The sequence below is a fragment of the Poecilia mexicana genome, unplaced genomic scaffold (genome assembly GCF_051168715.1).
Source record: "Poecilia mexicana isolate PSO_F unplaced genomic scaffold, ASM5116871v1 scaffold_20, whole genome shotgun sequence".
Lineage (NCBI taxonomy): Eukaryota > Metazoa > Chordata > Actinopteri > Cyprinodontiformes > Poeciliidae > Poecilia > Poecilia mexicana.
In genome coordinates this window covers 7,699,807-7,715,718 of record NW_028263389.1, presented here as the reverse complement: position 1 = coordinate 7,715,718, position 15,912 = coordinate 7,699,807, and the positions used below count along the sequence as shown (strand labels likewise).

General features: G+C 39.4%; 2 protein-coding genes across 5 annotated transcripts in view; both read right to left on the bottom strand.

The window, feature by feature from the left end:
* Positions 1-4,479, bottom strand: part of phldb2b (pleckstrin homology-like domain, family B, member 2b) — a 38,313-nt gene extending 33,834 nt beyond the window's left edge. For 2 of the 4 annotated variants that reach the window (XM_088001139.1, XM_088001138.1), the window contains exon 1: positions 2,835-4,477. In XM_088001139.1, the coding sequence (XP_087857265.1) occupies positions 2,835-2,867 (33 nt within the window). In that variant the 5' untranslated portion in view covers positions 2,868-4,477. Of the gene's footprint in view, positions 1-2,834 lie in introns of all 4 variants that reach the window. The other 2 variants (XM_088001141.1, XM_088001137.1) reach the window with 2 other exon arrangements.
* A 4,067-nt stretch (positions 4,480-8,546) lies between these two features.
* On the bottom strand, positions 8,547-14,095 carry plcxd2 (phosphatidylinositol-specific phospholipase C, X domain containing 2). Its single transcript, XM_088001298.1, has 8 exons — positions 13,948-14,095; positions 13,480-13,616; positions 13,257-13,376; positions 11,748-11,801; positions 11,511-11,666; positions 10,418-10,528; positions 9,637-9,767; positions 8,547-8,803 (listed from the first exon to the last, which is right to left on the bottom strand). The coding sequence occupies exons 1-8, from the start codon at positions 14,048-14,050 to the stop codon at positions 8,644-8,646; spliced, it is 972 nt and encodes a 323-aa protein (XP_087857424.1). The 5' UTR covers positions 14,051-14,095; the 3' UTR covers positions 8,547-8,643.
* Positions 14,096-15,912: the final 1,817 nt, after the last annotated feature.

Here is a 15,912-nt window from a genome sequence, read left to right as displayed (position 1 = left end):
TTCTTTTGTTCTTCCTCGTTATTAGTCCCCGCGCAGCCCATAATCTCCTTCTTTCTCCAGGTGAACGCCTTCCAGGACGGGTCATGACAAGCCTGTGGCTTTGTTGGCCTTGGTTAAAGCAGAGCAGCGAGCTGTGTCAAGCCCCCTTTTTAGATATCTACAGGTTTTTTTTTGTTTGTTTGTTTTTTTTGTTTTTTGCACCATCTTACCAAAACATCACGGCTGACCTAAAAAGATAAGCTAAAACATGATTTTGCATGGCGTTCTGCATTTTTGAGTTAGAACCTTGTAAATAGTTTCCACCGTGACTTGACGAATTAACTTCGTATAAGCACAGTTGTCTTAAAAAACCTCTTTGATGCCATCTGTGAAACAGCTGAGTCTGAAACGTGCTGCTTGCCCTGCATCTGGAGAGAGAATTTCAGACGAAGACAGAGAAATCTAGACCAATAAAAGGAAGAGAAAGAAAGGGGAGGAAAAAAAATGAATGCATAAGAGTTCTAAAAACGTATTAGCATCATTTAGCTTTCTGTCTCAGCACCTCAGCCTTTTCCTTTTCATTAATCATCATCATCCTCAGCACCAATAGTATGCCGACAGAGAAATTGCAATTTTTTCAACATATGAAAAAATGCTGATGTTTTCTCATCTCAGCATAGTTCAGTAACAGTTACATTGTAGAGTTTTATGATATAAAATTTTATAATACTGCTCTATATTATAAAACTGGCCTTAGTTGTATGTCATATATAAAATCTATTTTAATTCACCACATGGATTCTACTGCTTAAGATCAAAATCGGTGTTATGAGGTCCAGTTCAAGAACAGGAATCCTGATATAAGTGTCAAAATTTTTTGTTTTTTTTCCTGAAGGATGGCTGGACATGGCCATAGGACGGACGGACGGACGGACGGACGGACGGATGGATGGACGGATGATGTCGTTTTTTGAAGTTGTCGAATGTGATTGGCTTTCAAAGCAATGCTCAGTGTTCCATTAAAAGGACTGTTAAGCTAACAATGCAACTCAAACACAACACACCAAGGTCATTTTGTCACTGACACATTTAATTATAGGTATTTGTGTCTCTGTATACTGCTGAAGAAAGGAAGCTCTAGTAGCCTTGAGTTGAAAAACAAAGAATCAGAAATGATAGGAGGACAAAGGATTGTCTCCCGTCTAATAACCTTTCATATAACTTGTATATTATTTAAAAAAAAAAAAGATTCCCTCTTGATTTGTGCACTGGACTCTCTGTCTTTCTTATTACGTCTTTTCTGTATTTTATGAAGCCCCCTCCCCATGCATTCCGACGTTACCCTCTCCTCCTCCCACCTGACAAAGCCTGCATTGTATCAGTGATGCTGGTTAATATGGAGTTGGTCTCAGTGTGCCTCACATTCAGCAACTCACTGGCCTTAATATGATTACGTTCCTCCTCTGTATGTCCCAACCTCCCCAATCCCCGTGTGTGTGTGTGTGCATGTACGTGAAATATACCTACACTGTTAATCTAGCGGAACCAAGATGAACAAAAGCAAGCAGTGAAATGTGTGTTTTTTGTCAATCTGACCTGCTAGAAGTAAAAAAAAAAAAAAAAAACCCTCAAACTCTCTCACACTCCTTGTGTCATTAGGAAAAGTCAGAGATTCTTACAGGAAAGAAAGTGCATTGTTGTTGCAGCTGACTCAAAGGTGGAGGAAATCTAACTTGACTGTGTGTGCGTGGCCCGCGGAAAAGCCCAGATGACTTCTTCTGCCACATGCAGAGGATCAAGTGATGTTTGCTTTCCAAAGGGGCAGGAAATGACCAAGAGACAAGGAAGGACAGAGGTTCTGAGGGGGGGAAAAAAATCTGCAATGTACTTCAAGGTTTTGAGGGGAGGTCACCTCCAAAGAAACATTGGTTACGTAGAAGACACTCCAAGCTAGAAAAATAACGGGATGTGAACACGGTTTTAACACAGAAAGTTTCAAGTGCCTTAGTCTGACAGCACTAAAACCCAACACAGGCAGAGCATCTGTGCACTAAGCTAACATTTTCTGTAAACTCCTTCAAATGACAGACATTAAGCACAGAAACAAACACTATATAGACTGTGATTTCCACGCCTTCCTTGTATGACAATGCAGATTTTATTTCTAGCATCCATGTTACGCACAGGAACCAGTTAAGACAGTATCAGTTTCAATATTGACTGGTTTGACACAGTTTCTCAAATTTAACCAAATAAAAATACATAGGTAATTCATATGGACATTAAAACATGTTTCCATTAAGGATGGAGAGAGCAGCATGGCACACATTTTTGCACAAATGCTCCGTTAATTAACACTATTTACTGTTTTCATCTTCTACTAATTTATTAGTTCATGTTTACAGGGTACACCGTTCAAATCCAAATTGTTTAATGGCGTGGAAATGTTCTTCCACATTTACTTGAAGAAATCAGAACAAGTAAACAGAAATCGTACCCATAGGGAGAACTGAGTTATGAAATCTTGCTGTTTTTTTTTTGTTTGTTTTTTTTGTTTTTTTGGAAACAAAACAGGTAGGAGTATTTAATACCAATTTTGACGTCATTTATTGTAGCGTGCATTTTTTACTTTTCTTTCTTTTATATTTTCATCCTTAAATTTTGAGAAGTCATTCCTTAATTATTGTTAAGAGAAACAGACTTTACTTTTGAATGACCTGTTTTGAGCCAGGGAATAATAATAACAATAATAGCGATATAATAGGTGAGATTTAAAAATAAAAATAATAATAACCTTCTTCTAATTCTTACAATTTGTGATATTATAAAAAATCTCTTTTTATGTACATTCTTACCATTACAGACACGCAATTGGCCACTTCAGTCATCGCGCAGAAGCGGACCGATCAGTCCAAGATCTCGTGCTCTTCCAAATGTTAATCTTCTGCTCCTTGAGTCGTCGTAATACTCCTGGCAGTAGCCACACACATTACTGACGTGAACAAGTTGTACGACTCTATATATCCAACACTATAATCCACTGTCGCATCCGCGCGCGCCGGTGCCGGTGACAAACTGACGCAAAAGTTTTTGGGGAAAAAAAAAAATAAAAAGAGGCCGGCGGCCTGAGTCGACTGCGACGTGTAGAGGAATGCAGCAACAGCTGGAAGCAGAGTTGGACAGGGAACAAGGGGAGGGAGTCTCTCCTCTCCTCCTCTCTTCCTTACACCCTCATACACATCGAGAGCATAATGTGCAGGTGCTAACAGACCTACACTTGACCCGCCATGAACGAAGAAGAAGGCCGAAAAAAGAATAACGTGAGCCAGACGAAGTAGCTACGGGAGACAAGGAGGGAGCAGAGAGAGAGAGAGAGAGAGAGAGAGAGAGAGAGAGAGAGAGAGAGAGAGAGAGAGAGAGAGAGAGAGAAAGAGAATTCCTTCACCCTTACTTGGTTTGGCAGCTGGAGATAAGAAACCAAGATAGGATTGTTTTGGCTAATCATATTACAACAGAGCCGCAGTCAGGACCCAATCCAGCTCTGATGCTGCAGGCAGTTTATTAGTAAATAATTTAAAGAGCCCAACAAATTCAGATGATGCTGCGGGTGATAGCAATATTGAAAGGAATTCCTTCTGCAGCTTCTGTCTTTAGTAAACACGCAAAGGCAAACAGCTGCAAGGATTTGGGGTTTATTTAAAAAAAAAAAAAAAAAAGACGGGGATTGAATGTTCCTGTGGACAAACAAAGATAAAAAGTTTCAAGTTCCAGCATCAAAGAGTTGGATATCAGATAAACATTCACTTTTTCCCCCTCCTCCTCCTCTGGCACACAAACTGAGAATACAATTGAAGTCCTGGCATTGTGTTCCAGTGGCCTGTCAGGAGTTTGTGGTAAAAAAAAAAAGAAAAAAAAAAGTGGAAGCTTTAATTTGCTAATTGCGTGTTTGCTGAAGAAGGTCTCAGAAACCATTATTTTAAAAATAAAATCCCTGTTTCCTGTTGACTGGTGGTTTGGCGTTAGGTCTAAGGTGAAAATGGACTTTTTCAGTTTAAGTTTAAACAAGACAGGTTGGCAAATACAGCGGTTGTGTGCTTAGTTTTAAAAGTTATTATGACTGGATCATAATAAAATATTTAACCTTTTTTTTTTTTTTTTTTTTTTTGCATTTTTGCTGGGAAAATATATCATGCACACAGTAATCTGTCACACATCAGCCAGTAATCGCCTCTCATATTATGGTTGCATTTGAATCCTACATTAAATGGGAGGTGGTGCACAACAGCACAAATTTATGGAAAGTAAAATAACACTTAAAAACATTTACTAAGCTCTAATTAACTTTAAAGAACAAATTCAATTGAAAGAAAACAAATTGAACATAGAGTTCAAAGCACATTCAGATTAGGAGGCATGTTCAGTCATCATGTTTAGAGACGCTCAGTGTTTTCCTCTATCTAACGCTTGCTGTGGAGAACATTCAAATGGTATAAGTTCGCTTTTTTTGTGTTATGCTATGTGCACAATTGGAAAAAAAACAACAACAACAACAACAACAAAAACAAAAAGCATCTCAACTACATGTCCAGTTGTGCATCATTCTGAGTAACAAGTACGCGCCATCAGTCCTGATGGGTTGTTTCGTTTGGCAATCTTTTCTTCTTTTCTTGCCATTTAATAAAAGCAGCTGCATTGAACAAAGGGGAAGATTTATTATTTAGGGCTGTAACCGAGAACGAGTTTTGAGGCGTGAGGAGTTTGGTTTTGCCATACTCACAAATCAACTGTTGGGCAATAAAATGTGTGTGTGTGTGGTAAAACAAAAGTGGCATTGTGAAAATTTCACTACAAGAAAGCAGACAAATAAAGTAAAAGAGTTTATAGTTAGAAGGAAGAAGGATTTGTTCTCCACTTTCTCCACTGCCTTTCACGATGCATGAGTGAAATACATGGCCAGAAGGAAATCTCTGAATGGTTTTGGCCTCCCACAATCAGGAAGTATTACTATCAGCGTGCTCCGTGCTTTCAATATTTATAAAATTTCACACGGGTTCAACATGGCGCGCCGTCTTTTGATTATATAGACGATTGGAGCGCTAACAAAGCTAACCGTTTCCTCATCGTTACCACTAGATATATATTCTCCTAGTTCCTTTTAACATTCTTTCTTGCCAACTGTCTTGCCAGAACCCATTACACTCTCTCATATCTTCATGGGTAAGAAGTAAGTGCTAGCAAGCATTTCCCAGTTACATCATCCTGAGGCCTGTGTGTTTAGGAATGCAATCATGGTGACTGATTGCATTCTTAAAAGAATTCCACTTTTCCCGTGTGTTTTCAAAAGGTTCTGCAGGAAATCTAGACCCTTATGGGAAGGAATTCCTTCCCCTGTGTTAGAGGAAGCAATTCGTAGGTGTCCATTTCATCCAGGAAAATTTTAAAGAGTTTAAAGAGTTACACATTAGATTCAATCATGATATGACATAAACAAACAAAAAAAAAAAAAAGGAAGTAAAACAAATAATAAACCAAAGTCTTAGTATAGGAACATGGATATGAAATAATTTGTTTCCAGACTATTTTCATGGCTTGATATTTTATTTTATTACAGAGGAACTCATTTTGTAAAACGTTATGTTGGGATGGACACATTCATTCAGCATGCTTAATGTAAAGTCTGAGTAAACAGCTTAGGAAAACTAAGTGACTGAAAAAATACTAAGGTTAGTTTTCTTCAAATTTGATTCGTTCACCCCGAGTCTGTCTTTGCTCACCTTTAATTCATTTGGAGGAAGAATAGTCACGAGATACACCTCCAGCTGTTTTTACAGCTGTATAAATATCCCAGTCACTACAGTCTATCAGGGAATACTGACAATTTTGTGCGCCACAGATGCTAGCGACCCGGTTGGCTTCAGTTTAATACATCGCGGTAATAGCAGACGTTAAATGGGTTGAAACCGAGTTTACTCAGCTGTTTAGAGTTAAACCATTAGCCCCATTAGTGTGCATGTTCTCTTCCCGCCACAGTTTCCATCTCTCGACACGTACAAACCGTGAAACCAACCGTGACAATAATCCTGCTGCCTGAAATGCTAATAAAACTGCAACCATGTTTGGTCATGAGGACGTCTGCCGAGGATTTATGCGGAGCGAGATGTTTGTACTGGACTGTTTGGAAATGGGCTGAGGAGCTGGATGAGACTGACATTCTGGATTCGTTGGGAATCCAGAACGTTCCACTTTGATTGGGAAAATAAATAATAATAATCAGATGAGTAACGAAGTTCATACGCAAGTAAAAGCAGTCTCGTTATTTATTGCAAACACAAGCATCTCGCATTAGCTGTCATTTTCTCCTTTGAAGCCCAGGAAGCCAGCTGGGAAACAGAAAAGCGGGACACGAGGAGAAAGAGAGAGGGACCAATCCAAACAACAGAGGAATGCTTTCAGTTCGGCTCGCTGCTGCTCTCGGTTCTCCCACTCGCCTGCCATGGTATGTGTAATTACTCCACAATTAAAGTGTCTCTGCTTGTGTCTCAGTGTGAGAGAGAGGACCTCATAGGGCTCGGTGACCACACTCAACAGTGTCAACAACGAGGCCTGGACAGATGCAGGCAGTTAAGCAAAAAAAAAACAAAACAAAAAAAAAACAACTCAGGCGGACTGTGAAGAGAAGTGGTCAAGCGTGTACAGAAACAAAACATCACAGTTAACGTTTACATGCCACTGATGCTGCGGATAACGGTTTTTATTTCTTTCAGATATTTAGCTTTGGTCTTACTGACTTATCAGTCTGTCACACAGTTGTTCCATACATATAGGATTTCTGGCAATTCACTTATTCTCTGCTGTCTTGGTCCCCGTTTTTTTTTCTTTCCTGTCCATAAAAGTGCACATATTCAGAGCATTGTTGTCTATGAGATGCATAGTAATCACTAAATCCACAAGGCACAAAACACATAGGAACACATAGTGATGCAGAAAACATTCAAATGCACAGAAAACACTTTATACAGTTAACATGCATTCATTGATTTGTGCATAGTTTAATGGCTACATATTTAGGTTCTGATGAGACTTTCCCAACATTTCTCTAAATGGAGCTTAAAAAGTGTAGCTGTTTATTTTTATGGGTGCACGTGCTTTACAGGGATTGCGGAAAAAGTTCCACACATATTTAGCCTTTTAGAATCTACGCCCTGAAGGTGTTACTGTCTATAGTGCTTGTTAAATGCCATTCATGTTGAGACACAGCTGGCCCAGCGGTCTCCCTGCCCAAAGCCTAGAAATAAAAAGTAAACAAAATAAAAACTTCACTGGGGAAAAGTGAAGAGTTAAAATCCCTTGCTAGGCCCAATTTGAACATGCATTTGTTTTTCATTACCTTTTACTGCTACATGCAGTAACTGTAAACAGAGAGCACACCCCATTTATAAATGGTAGGGATTTAGGTCTCATTTCCCCCAAAAAACAATGCGGTTTCTACCAGGTTTTATTATTTTAAATCTGTTCTCAAAGACAATTAACACCTTTATTTATTTTTGAAATAAACAAATGCAAAGCTGAGATGGAAAAGTTGCGTAAGTTGGCCCTTTTATATGATTTGGGAGTTACAACCAGGTGCATCTGATCAAATGCACTGGAGTAACTAGGCATCGTCAGTGGTGACTTCCTGTGTAAAAACAGTAAATGTCAGCAGTTTGCCAGCCGAGTGTTGACGCCAAGAAGGAAAGACAGTGATCACCTTGGGTGTGCAATTCTTGCCACCCATCAGTCTGGGTAGAGTTATAAGGCAATTTACAAACAATTTGAAAATTGTTACTGTATAATGAAAAAAAAAAAAAAACATCAGCGGAAAACTTTCCAGGAATGAACGTCCCAGACAACTAAGAACTCCATGTCAGACTCTATTGGCTTGACTTAATATGTTATATGTTGACATTCGTAGAAGTACATTTAGAAAAAAAAGGTGTAACAAGAGTGGCTTGCTGGGAAAGCTTGTCAGTAGAAAGTCTCAAAATATAACATGACGAGGTTTGTGTTTGCAAATCTGCATCTGAATGAACCGCGAGACTTCTGGACTGGTAGAGGCGTTTCGACTTAACACTTTGAAAGACTTGGTGGAGGCTGCTGGGTATTTTCTCAATACTCTTTATGTTCGTAAATAGAAATTCTGCGTTCGTATCTTAGTCACCATTTTGATAAATAACACATCTAGACGCAGCAGATTAATAGCGTGTCTAGGATTATTATAGCCGTGGTAACAGGTGGAGCGTTTGTGAAATGGTTGGTCTGTGTTGCAGCTACATTTCATAGCAGCGATGTGAGGTATATCCATGTGTAAAATTGAATACAAACCATCCTTCGTTCTCTCTAACCTGACCCCTGGTTTCCCAAACTCTTCTTGGCTGCAAGTAAAATCGAAGAGTTCCAGGAATACTTAAAGGCTTACAAAATTTCTGCAAACCCTGGCATTTAACTTGAGTCGTTAAATTACAAACTGAAGCTCTCCAGGCAGCAGAAAAGCTGCCTGCATGCCAGCTACAAAACCTCCTGAAAGTCAATAACGTCATCATGTGCTTTACTGAATCCATTTTATCCAAACAAGGAGAAAGACATGAAACCAAACCATCTGACCTCTGGTCAAAAATGGGGCATGTGTCATCTGGGTTTGCGTTCTGACTCAGACAGCAGCAGGTTGTTGAGTTTAATCACAATGTTGGCAAAGTCAGTGAGCTCCACAAAGTCCGAGGTGACGATGTTGACTCCGTCCACTCCTGGCCGTTGACTCTGAACCCAAGACATTATGGTTGGCAGGTTTCTAGATTGACAAAAAGTAGACAGGCTATTAGAGATGACAAAGTTAGAGCTATCTTCTATTCCAAACATGTTTTATTTGAAGCATGTATGGAACAGAAGATGGCTTTAGACAAATCTTTGATTTCTTTTTAAGGAAATTAAAAGTTAATTTCCTCATTCTGGTTGGCTATACTTGTAAAATCTGCTGTAGTATATACTATCAAACTCTAATTTTGTCAGTTGTTTGTATTGTCCTTTAAGCTTTTTTAACCTGCTGTTGGTGTTCTGAAATATATGATAATGTGGGAGAAAACCTATCCAAAGAAAATAAGCAAGCTGCAACTCCCACACTCTTGGCTTGGAGTCACTCCTCTGCATTCCTTCGTTTTTCATTCCTACCAGGCACAACACATTCAGAGACAGAGCTAACGTGGCTGTATCACTTTAAACACCCAAATATATTTCCCCCTGCCAGAGCCCAACAGAACAAAACCTGGAAGCTAATGTGTTTATCTGCTTGCGGTACGCAATTGTACTTCCCGAGAAGTGCAAAATTAGACCACCTCCCGTCTCCGTCCAGTCCATTCGGGATGATATGCCGCAGCGTAACGCGCTAGTCCCATATTTTCTTATCTGAAGGAGTGAAGAATGCTTTCTCTGTGTCAGGATTTCAGCTTCACTTAGAGCTTGCTTGAAGGCTTGAGGAACATCTGCACCTTGCATTGTGATCGTAATCGATGCATAGACAAATATACCATTTATGTGAGGCAAGATGACAATGTGTGCACATAGCATGATGTACAAGATTAAAAAAAACAACAACAATGTAACTAATTTATGTAGTTTGGTACTTACCTTTCTACCAGGTATTCACGCAGTCCCCACACCAAACCTTTGGCTACAGTGTTGGCCGTAGGAGTGAGGATGGCCTGGGTGACATGGAAGGATCCCTGTTTGTTTCTTTCTTTCAATGTGGTTTCCAGAAACTAAGAGAAAGTTAAAGGAGGGGAAAAAAAACTTATTGAAAAAGAAAATGAGCATACGAATTTTGTTTGTACGGTTACGCAAGGATGAGCTGCAAACATTGGCCACAAAGGCTTCATTTTAGGTATGAAGCCTAAATGAGAAACAATGTGTTTGAGACACGGAGGCATGCAGCAGGGGAAGAAAACATTGCAGTCGGGTGACAACATAGAAAAGACAGAGTAAATTGTCCTGATTGTCATGTAAACCCAGAAAGTGGCAGAAGATGATCTCGTTCTTAGATTTCACATTTGGAACGTATAGATTTAACTCCAGAGACGTTTCATCATTGCTCATTAACTGTGGACAATCCAACATTATCAGAGCCTCTCATCTCAGGTTCAAGTACAGCATCTCTTTAGATTAGGTCTGGACTTTGACTTCTCATTTCTAAACATAACCTTTACTCTCATTTAATCATTTTCCCTGGCAGACTTGTTTGTAGACCTTATTCTCCTGTATATGCGATTTTTTCCATTTTCTACTTCCAGGTTGATATCTTTATGTTTTATTTTACAAAACAAGTTTTTTTTTTACCTGCTCTGTATGCATAGTGACGTTATCCTAATGTGAGGGGGAAGAAGCAACAGAAGAAATACTGTTGTTGTCTTACCTGTATAAGCTTGTTGGGCTCAGTGGTGTTTGCCCAAGGAGCAGGGATTTTATTTCCAGGCCACATCACAGGGATACCTTGTGCTGAAGGGTGATGGTAGAACACAATGACCTGTAAAGAGGCAAAAATAATGAATAAGATATTTGTACCTTAATATATTAGTTTACATCTCTCATGTGAGATACCTGAATCCAGTCCTACCTTTCCTTTGTGTGTCTTAAAGAATGAACCCCACTTCTATTGTTTAAGCATTACTACCATTTCCTACTCTACGATATGTACATTTGTCTTAGCATTTAATCATGAGAGGTTCATCTGAAGTAGTTGTGAAAAAAAAAAGAGATACAGAAAACTAAAAGTGTCCTTAATTTGACAAATGTAACAAGGAGAAATGCTGCCCCCTTCAGGTACTTAAAGCACAGCTCTACGTTTACTCATCCTCTCCTTTTCTTGTCTCCTGCACTATCTCTGGTACCTCTGCCAAGAAGGCTAAGTGAGCAGAAGATTAGGGTCACAGGACAAGTAATGATAGTAGGCTATTTTCATCTGATAGAGCCCTGGACACGCTCAGTAGTAGCAGCCGCAGAAATGTGGGGTTTCACAGAAACGGTTGCCAGTCTTTCATATCTATTTACATGTGTATAAATGTGTAGCACATTTACAGTGAGGAGAAGAAAGCAACAGACAAAACAAAAAGAACAATGTACGTTAAATAATAAAAGCAAAAGATGAAGCTTGTCTACGAGAGTTTGGTGAAAAGATTTTGTAGATTTTGTAAATCAGTGGTAAAGTCAAACAGAAACGACTGCGCTTAAAGTTAAAGTCGGAGAAAAGGGAAAGTACAGTTGCAAGGCAGAACAAGTGTTAATGGGATGACACCCACCTCTAATTCCTTCTTAGGAATGTCAAAGACACCTGGGATTACCTGACATTCATTGATCTGTCCACCACACGCACACTCACATGTTGATTCTCTTATATGTGCAGAAAATTCACTTTTCAACATATATGCTTTAAAAGGAATAATATTGACTGGAGAGGGAAGAAAAAAAACATCTAGGTGAAATGTTCCGCTGCAGTGTTTGGATCTCACCTGGTATTTCTTCTCCCACAGGTAGTTCAGAGTAATGTTCTCCACTGCGCAGTCGCTGCACAGCTTGCTGCCAAACACTTCCTGTAGCATACGGATGAGGTACACATGGTGATCTTCATCCATCGCGTAGTAATGATTGAAGTCCAAAAACACGACCTTAATCCAGAATGGAGTCAACAATCCATCTAAGCGTTTATCTGTGTTATAAAAAAGATACTGAAAAGTAGTGATTCTTACCTCTTTCTTGTGTCTGTTCAAAAAGGAGTTAATTTCCAACAGGCCGTCTCTCACCTTTACAGACAGATTGAAGACAAGCCAATGTTGAGTTGATGGATGAAACAAAAGGTCTGTTGCTAATGCAGGCAATGAATAAACTCTGCTTCTTGTTTGGTCACAGTTTTAAACCTTCAACTTTAAGGGCTAAAAGTGTCTTGCATTGAATTAAAAAGTAAAGCTAAAATCTCAAATTTTAGAAGCAGTTTTCTGAGCAAATTCAGCAATAAATAATACCTTTTATAGAAATATCTTTTAGGAAGGAGACCTAGCCAAGCTCAGAGAATAGACTTTAAAATACTGTTATAAATCAGCACCACAGTACATTAAAGATCTGTTGTTGTTTTATCAGCCTTCCAAAACTCTCAGGTGTTCTGGTTCTGGTATGCTCTGCATCCCCAGAACCGGAACCACCATAAATCTGGAAGAAACTTCCAGAAAATTGAAAAACAGCTGAAACACAGAGTTTCTTTAAATTGGGGTTAAACAAAAAGAAAAAAAACCCCAGCTGGTTAATATTAACCAACATATTGACATGCATTGATGATTTCGATAATGCCACTCAACAAAATGTAATTTGTGTCACTGATTTCTCAATTGGTGACTGTAAGCAATTTGAATGACTTTTTATTTTTGTGTTTTTATGATTTAAAGTACTTTGAACTGCCTTCTTGCTGAAATGTGTTGTACACATAAACTTGATTGACTGATAGAAGACAGTAATTGCAAAGTTACATGGAAAACAAACAAATATTAAAGTTTGCTCACAGAAAACACTTACACACAGACAATGTAAACAGCAAAGATACTTTGGAGGCTTTGGAGAACAAAGAAGTTGCCATGTTTGAGAAATCAGCAGGTTCTGTTGCACATGTCATCTCAGCCCCGTCTGTTAATTCTCACTACTGAGACCAACAAGACATTTTGTCCACTTAAATGCTGCTCAATTATTATTATTATAATTATTTTCTAGCCATTCTTTTTTCACTGGAGAAATGTTTACGAGTACAAATCTATGTAGATCATCAGCATAGCCTTTCTGGAAACCATAGCGACTTAATTCTCCCTTCTTCCTCAAAATGATGCTCAGTGTATTTGCTGACAGGTGATGAATACATTTGTTTGTGTTAACAAGCTGGTGGATCCGTCATACATGGTGGGATAGAGTATTTATGGATACATAAATTACAACAATGATGATTTGTATAGGGAACAGTTGGAATGACCCATTTCAGACAAAGAATGTTTACAGCTAAGCACGCCGTTTGATCGCTACTCTGGGTCATCTCCATGCCCTATTTAGTGGAACACAATACTGCAAGAATACCCTTACTCTTGCAGAAAAACAAAAAACTAAGACAAACTGTTACAATAAGCTGAAAAATGGTGAAACATTTATCTGGTGAAGCATATTTGAAATAATAAATTAAGCAGTATTGTAACATAGTGTTGGCATTTTTTTTCTTTACTCACCTTGTGTCCAAAGAGGCCATGGATGAAGTAGATCTCATTTCCAGTCTCACCTGGTTTAGAAGACACCCTGAGATCGAAGTAACGAATTCCTGCATCTAATTGCTCCCTGAATGTCAGGTTCTGGGAATACAGATCACAGAATATTTTAGAAGAGGCTGCAAATCCGTGCATGGAAGAACAAATCTTCAAAAATGATAACTTTTCTGTTTTTTGAGATTAGTACCTGTGTCATTGACCACTTCACCATGACTTTCTTGGCTAGCACGCTGAACATGGTGGCTAGGTACTTTACATAAGACTTCTGATCAGGGCCCACAGGGGCATGCACATCCACCCAGAAGGTGAAGGAGTCATGAGACCCTAGAAAAAAGTATGAAACATGTCGCTGCTAACGGAACGTGCATGACAAAGAGAGGAAAAATTGCACCTGTATGGAAACTGAGGAGCAGACGAGGCAGATAAAAAAGATGAAAACAATAAAACTCGGAGGGGGTGGGGAATGCTTGACTTGGAGAGTTTGGTTTTTTTGGATAATTGGTCCACAACTGCAAACTCTGATCGGACTAAGAGCTCAACTTTTCTTCGCATCAGCCATTCCAAATACACAAAGCAATAATTACATTCCTTTCACCCCTGTTGTCAAATTTTCCATCTCTTCTCTCCTGTTCTATCCCTAACTCTTTCTGCTCACCTGGCACAGCAAGATGCTTGAGAGGCATGGCACTGAGTATGGAGGGAAGCGAACCCATCCAGTCAGCATGGACATTGCCAATCCCAGCAGGTCTCGTCCTCATGTCCCTCAGTAGGCTGCCTGCCAACGTCCCGGTCAGGAAACTGTCCTTTGGTACAAACGCACGCCTGCAAACTGATCACCGTGTGCTCCCAGTAGGTAACAACCGCAGCAGATCATCGTGGAATGTTGCAATTAATTTATTTCATTGCGGTGTCAAAAAAAGAGAGAGAAAACCTCTACTTTGGTTGTGACTCGATTGCGTCCAGTGTTCCTGACGATTTGTGCTATCTCACACCGGCATTGCTGGTCATCCTTAATGAGACCGGCAGGGAACTAACGACCACAATAATCCTCTTAAGTCCATTTCCACTTGTTACAGCCCTCTTCCCCGCCCGTCCTGGTGCCTCTGAGCTTAACCTGTTCTTTGTGTGTGCTAGAATCATCAATGAGACGTACAGACACCAGTAAAAAACTACCGGAGGTGAGGAAATTGCCTCAGATCTTCATGTTGTCCAGAGTCAGCAAATACTGATGTGTGGGGTGGGTTAGATGACTGCGCATAAAGCACTAATCTGATCACATGGATCAGATTAGGACAGCCACATAGTTGATGTAGAATGACACACCCGACCCAACTTCATCATCAAATATCTTATTCCTTCTGGCCATGCTATCTTGGAAACTCAAGAAAACTCACTTTCGATAAAGTGCCTCGCAAATGTGATGCTTCTTAAACTATTAGAATTGTATGTGATAGATCAACACCAAGTAGTACATCATTGGGACAGAAAATGATACATTGTGTTCAACATTTAACAAGAATAAATAAATAAAGTCTGTTGAATACACTGTGAACAGCTCCATCAGAGCAGTCATCAGACGCTTGACCAGGGGTGACCAGGTCCAGTCCCTGAGAGCTACTATTCTGCAAATAATGTCATGCTCATGTGGCATGACAGTTTACTGCTCTAAAGTAATGGGTTTTAAATGTTTTCTTCGCTGAAAAACACACCAGCAGTAAATCTCAGGCTCTGAAAACAGTGAAGGGATTATTTAAGTCCACAAGGGGGCGTCCTGAACTGTCCTACATCAAAGACTGAGCGTGAAAGATAAACCCAACCATAGTTATTGTTTTAGTGTAATGGAGAAAATATGTGACGTTAGTTACACACAGAAAAACTATTTGTGGCTTATGATGGTATGGAAATAGAATAAATAAGTTCTTGGCTTGCTTATATTCTGTATTGTTCAATGGACTTAGAGACTGCTGTGATTTTTTCCCCCCTCCGTGTATGGGAAGCACTGTGCTGTCATGAAGTTGTGACATAATTCAGAAGGTTTTTAGGCGGTGTAGCCACACTGAGCTGTCGTTTGCATATTCATTCACAAATTGATCATTACGTTGTTTTATGCAACCACTGCATATTATCAGTTCAGCTTTACTACAATTTTAAGTTGATTAAAAAAACACATTAGAGAAAATTGAAAAGTGGAGGAAAATTCTGTTTTTGTTTTGAATTTTATAACTTTTTTTTAAAGTAAATGGTTCATAGTTAAGTAAGGCACATGAAAGATAATAAGTGTGGTTGAAACGTGATAATTTTTTGAAAGAAAAGTGGATCTGACTGGTGCTTTCGTTGAAGGCTGAGAGTTTCTGCTTCTGTAGAGATCACAGTTTAAGTTGGTAATGATCTGCACAGCTCTCTATTCTGACCAGTAAACAAAGTTTATTTAGTTCAGAAACATCAAAACGACAAGAAGTTCATGATTCACATTTCAGAGAAAGTGGACCGACTCGACGCCCCGACCACCGGGCTTAGCAAGTTTTCTGGGGGAAACCCTGAGGTCGCATTTACTGGCAGTGTGAACGGCCCCGGCAAAAAAATCGGAATTGCCAAAAAATCGGAATTGAGTCACTTCAGG

Coding starts and splice junctions, on each gene's coding strand:
- plcxd2 (XM_088001298.1), bottom strand. CDS start 14,050: ATGAGGACGAGACCTGCTGGGATTGGCAATGTCCATGCTGACTGGATG. Junction 13,377..13,479: donor TGAAGTGGTCAATGACACAG/GTACTAATCTCA, acceptor CTGTATTCCCAG/AACCTGACATTCAGGGAGCA. Junction 9,768..10,417: donor AGCCCAACAAGCTTATACAG/GTAAGACAACAA, acceptor ACTTTCTCTTAG/TTTCTGGAAACCACATTGAA.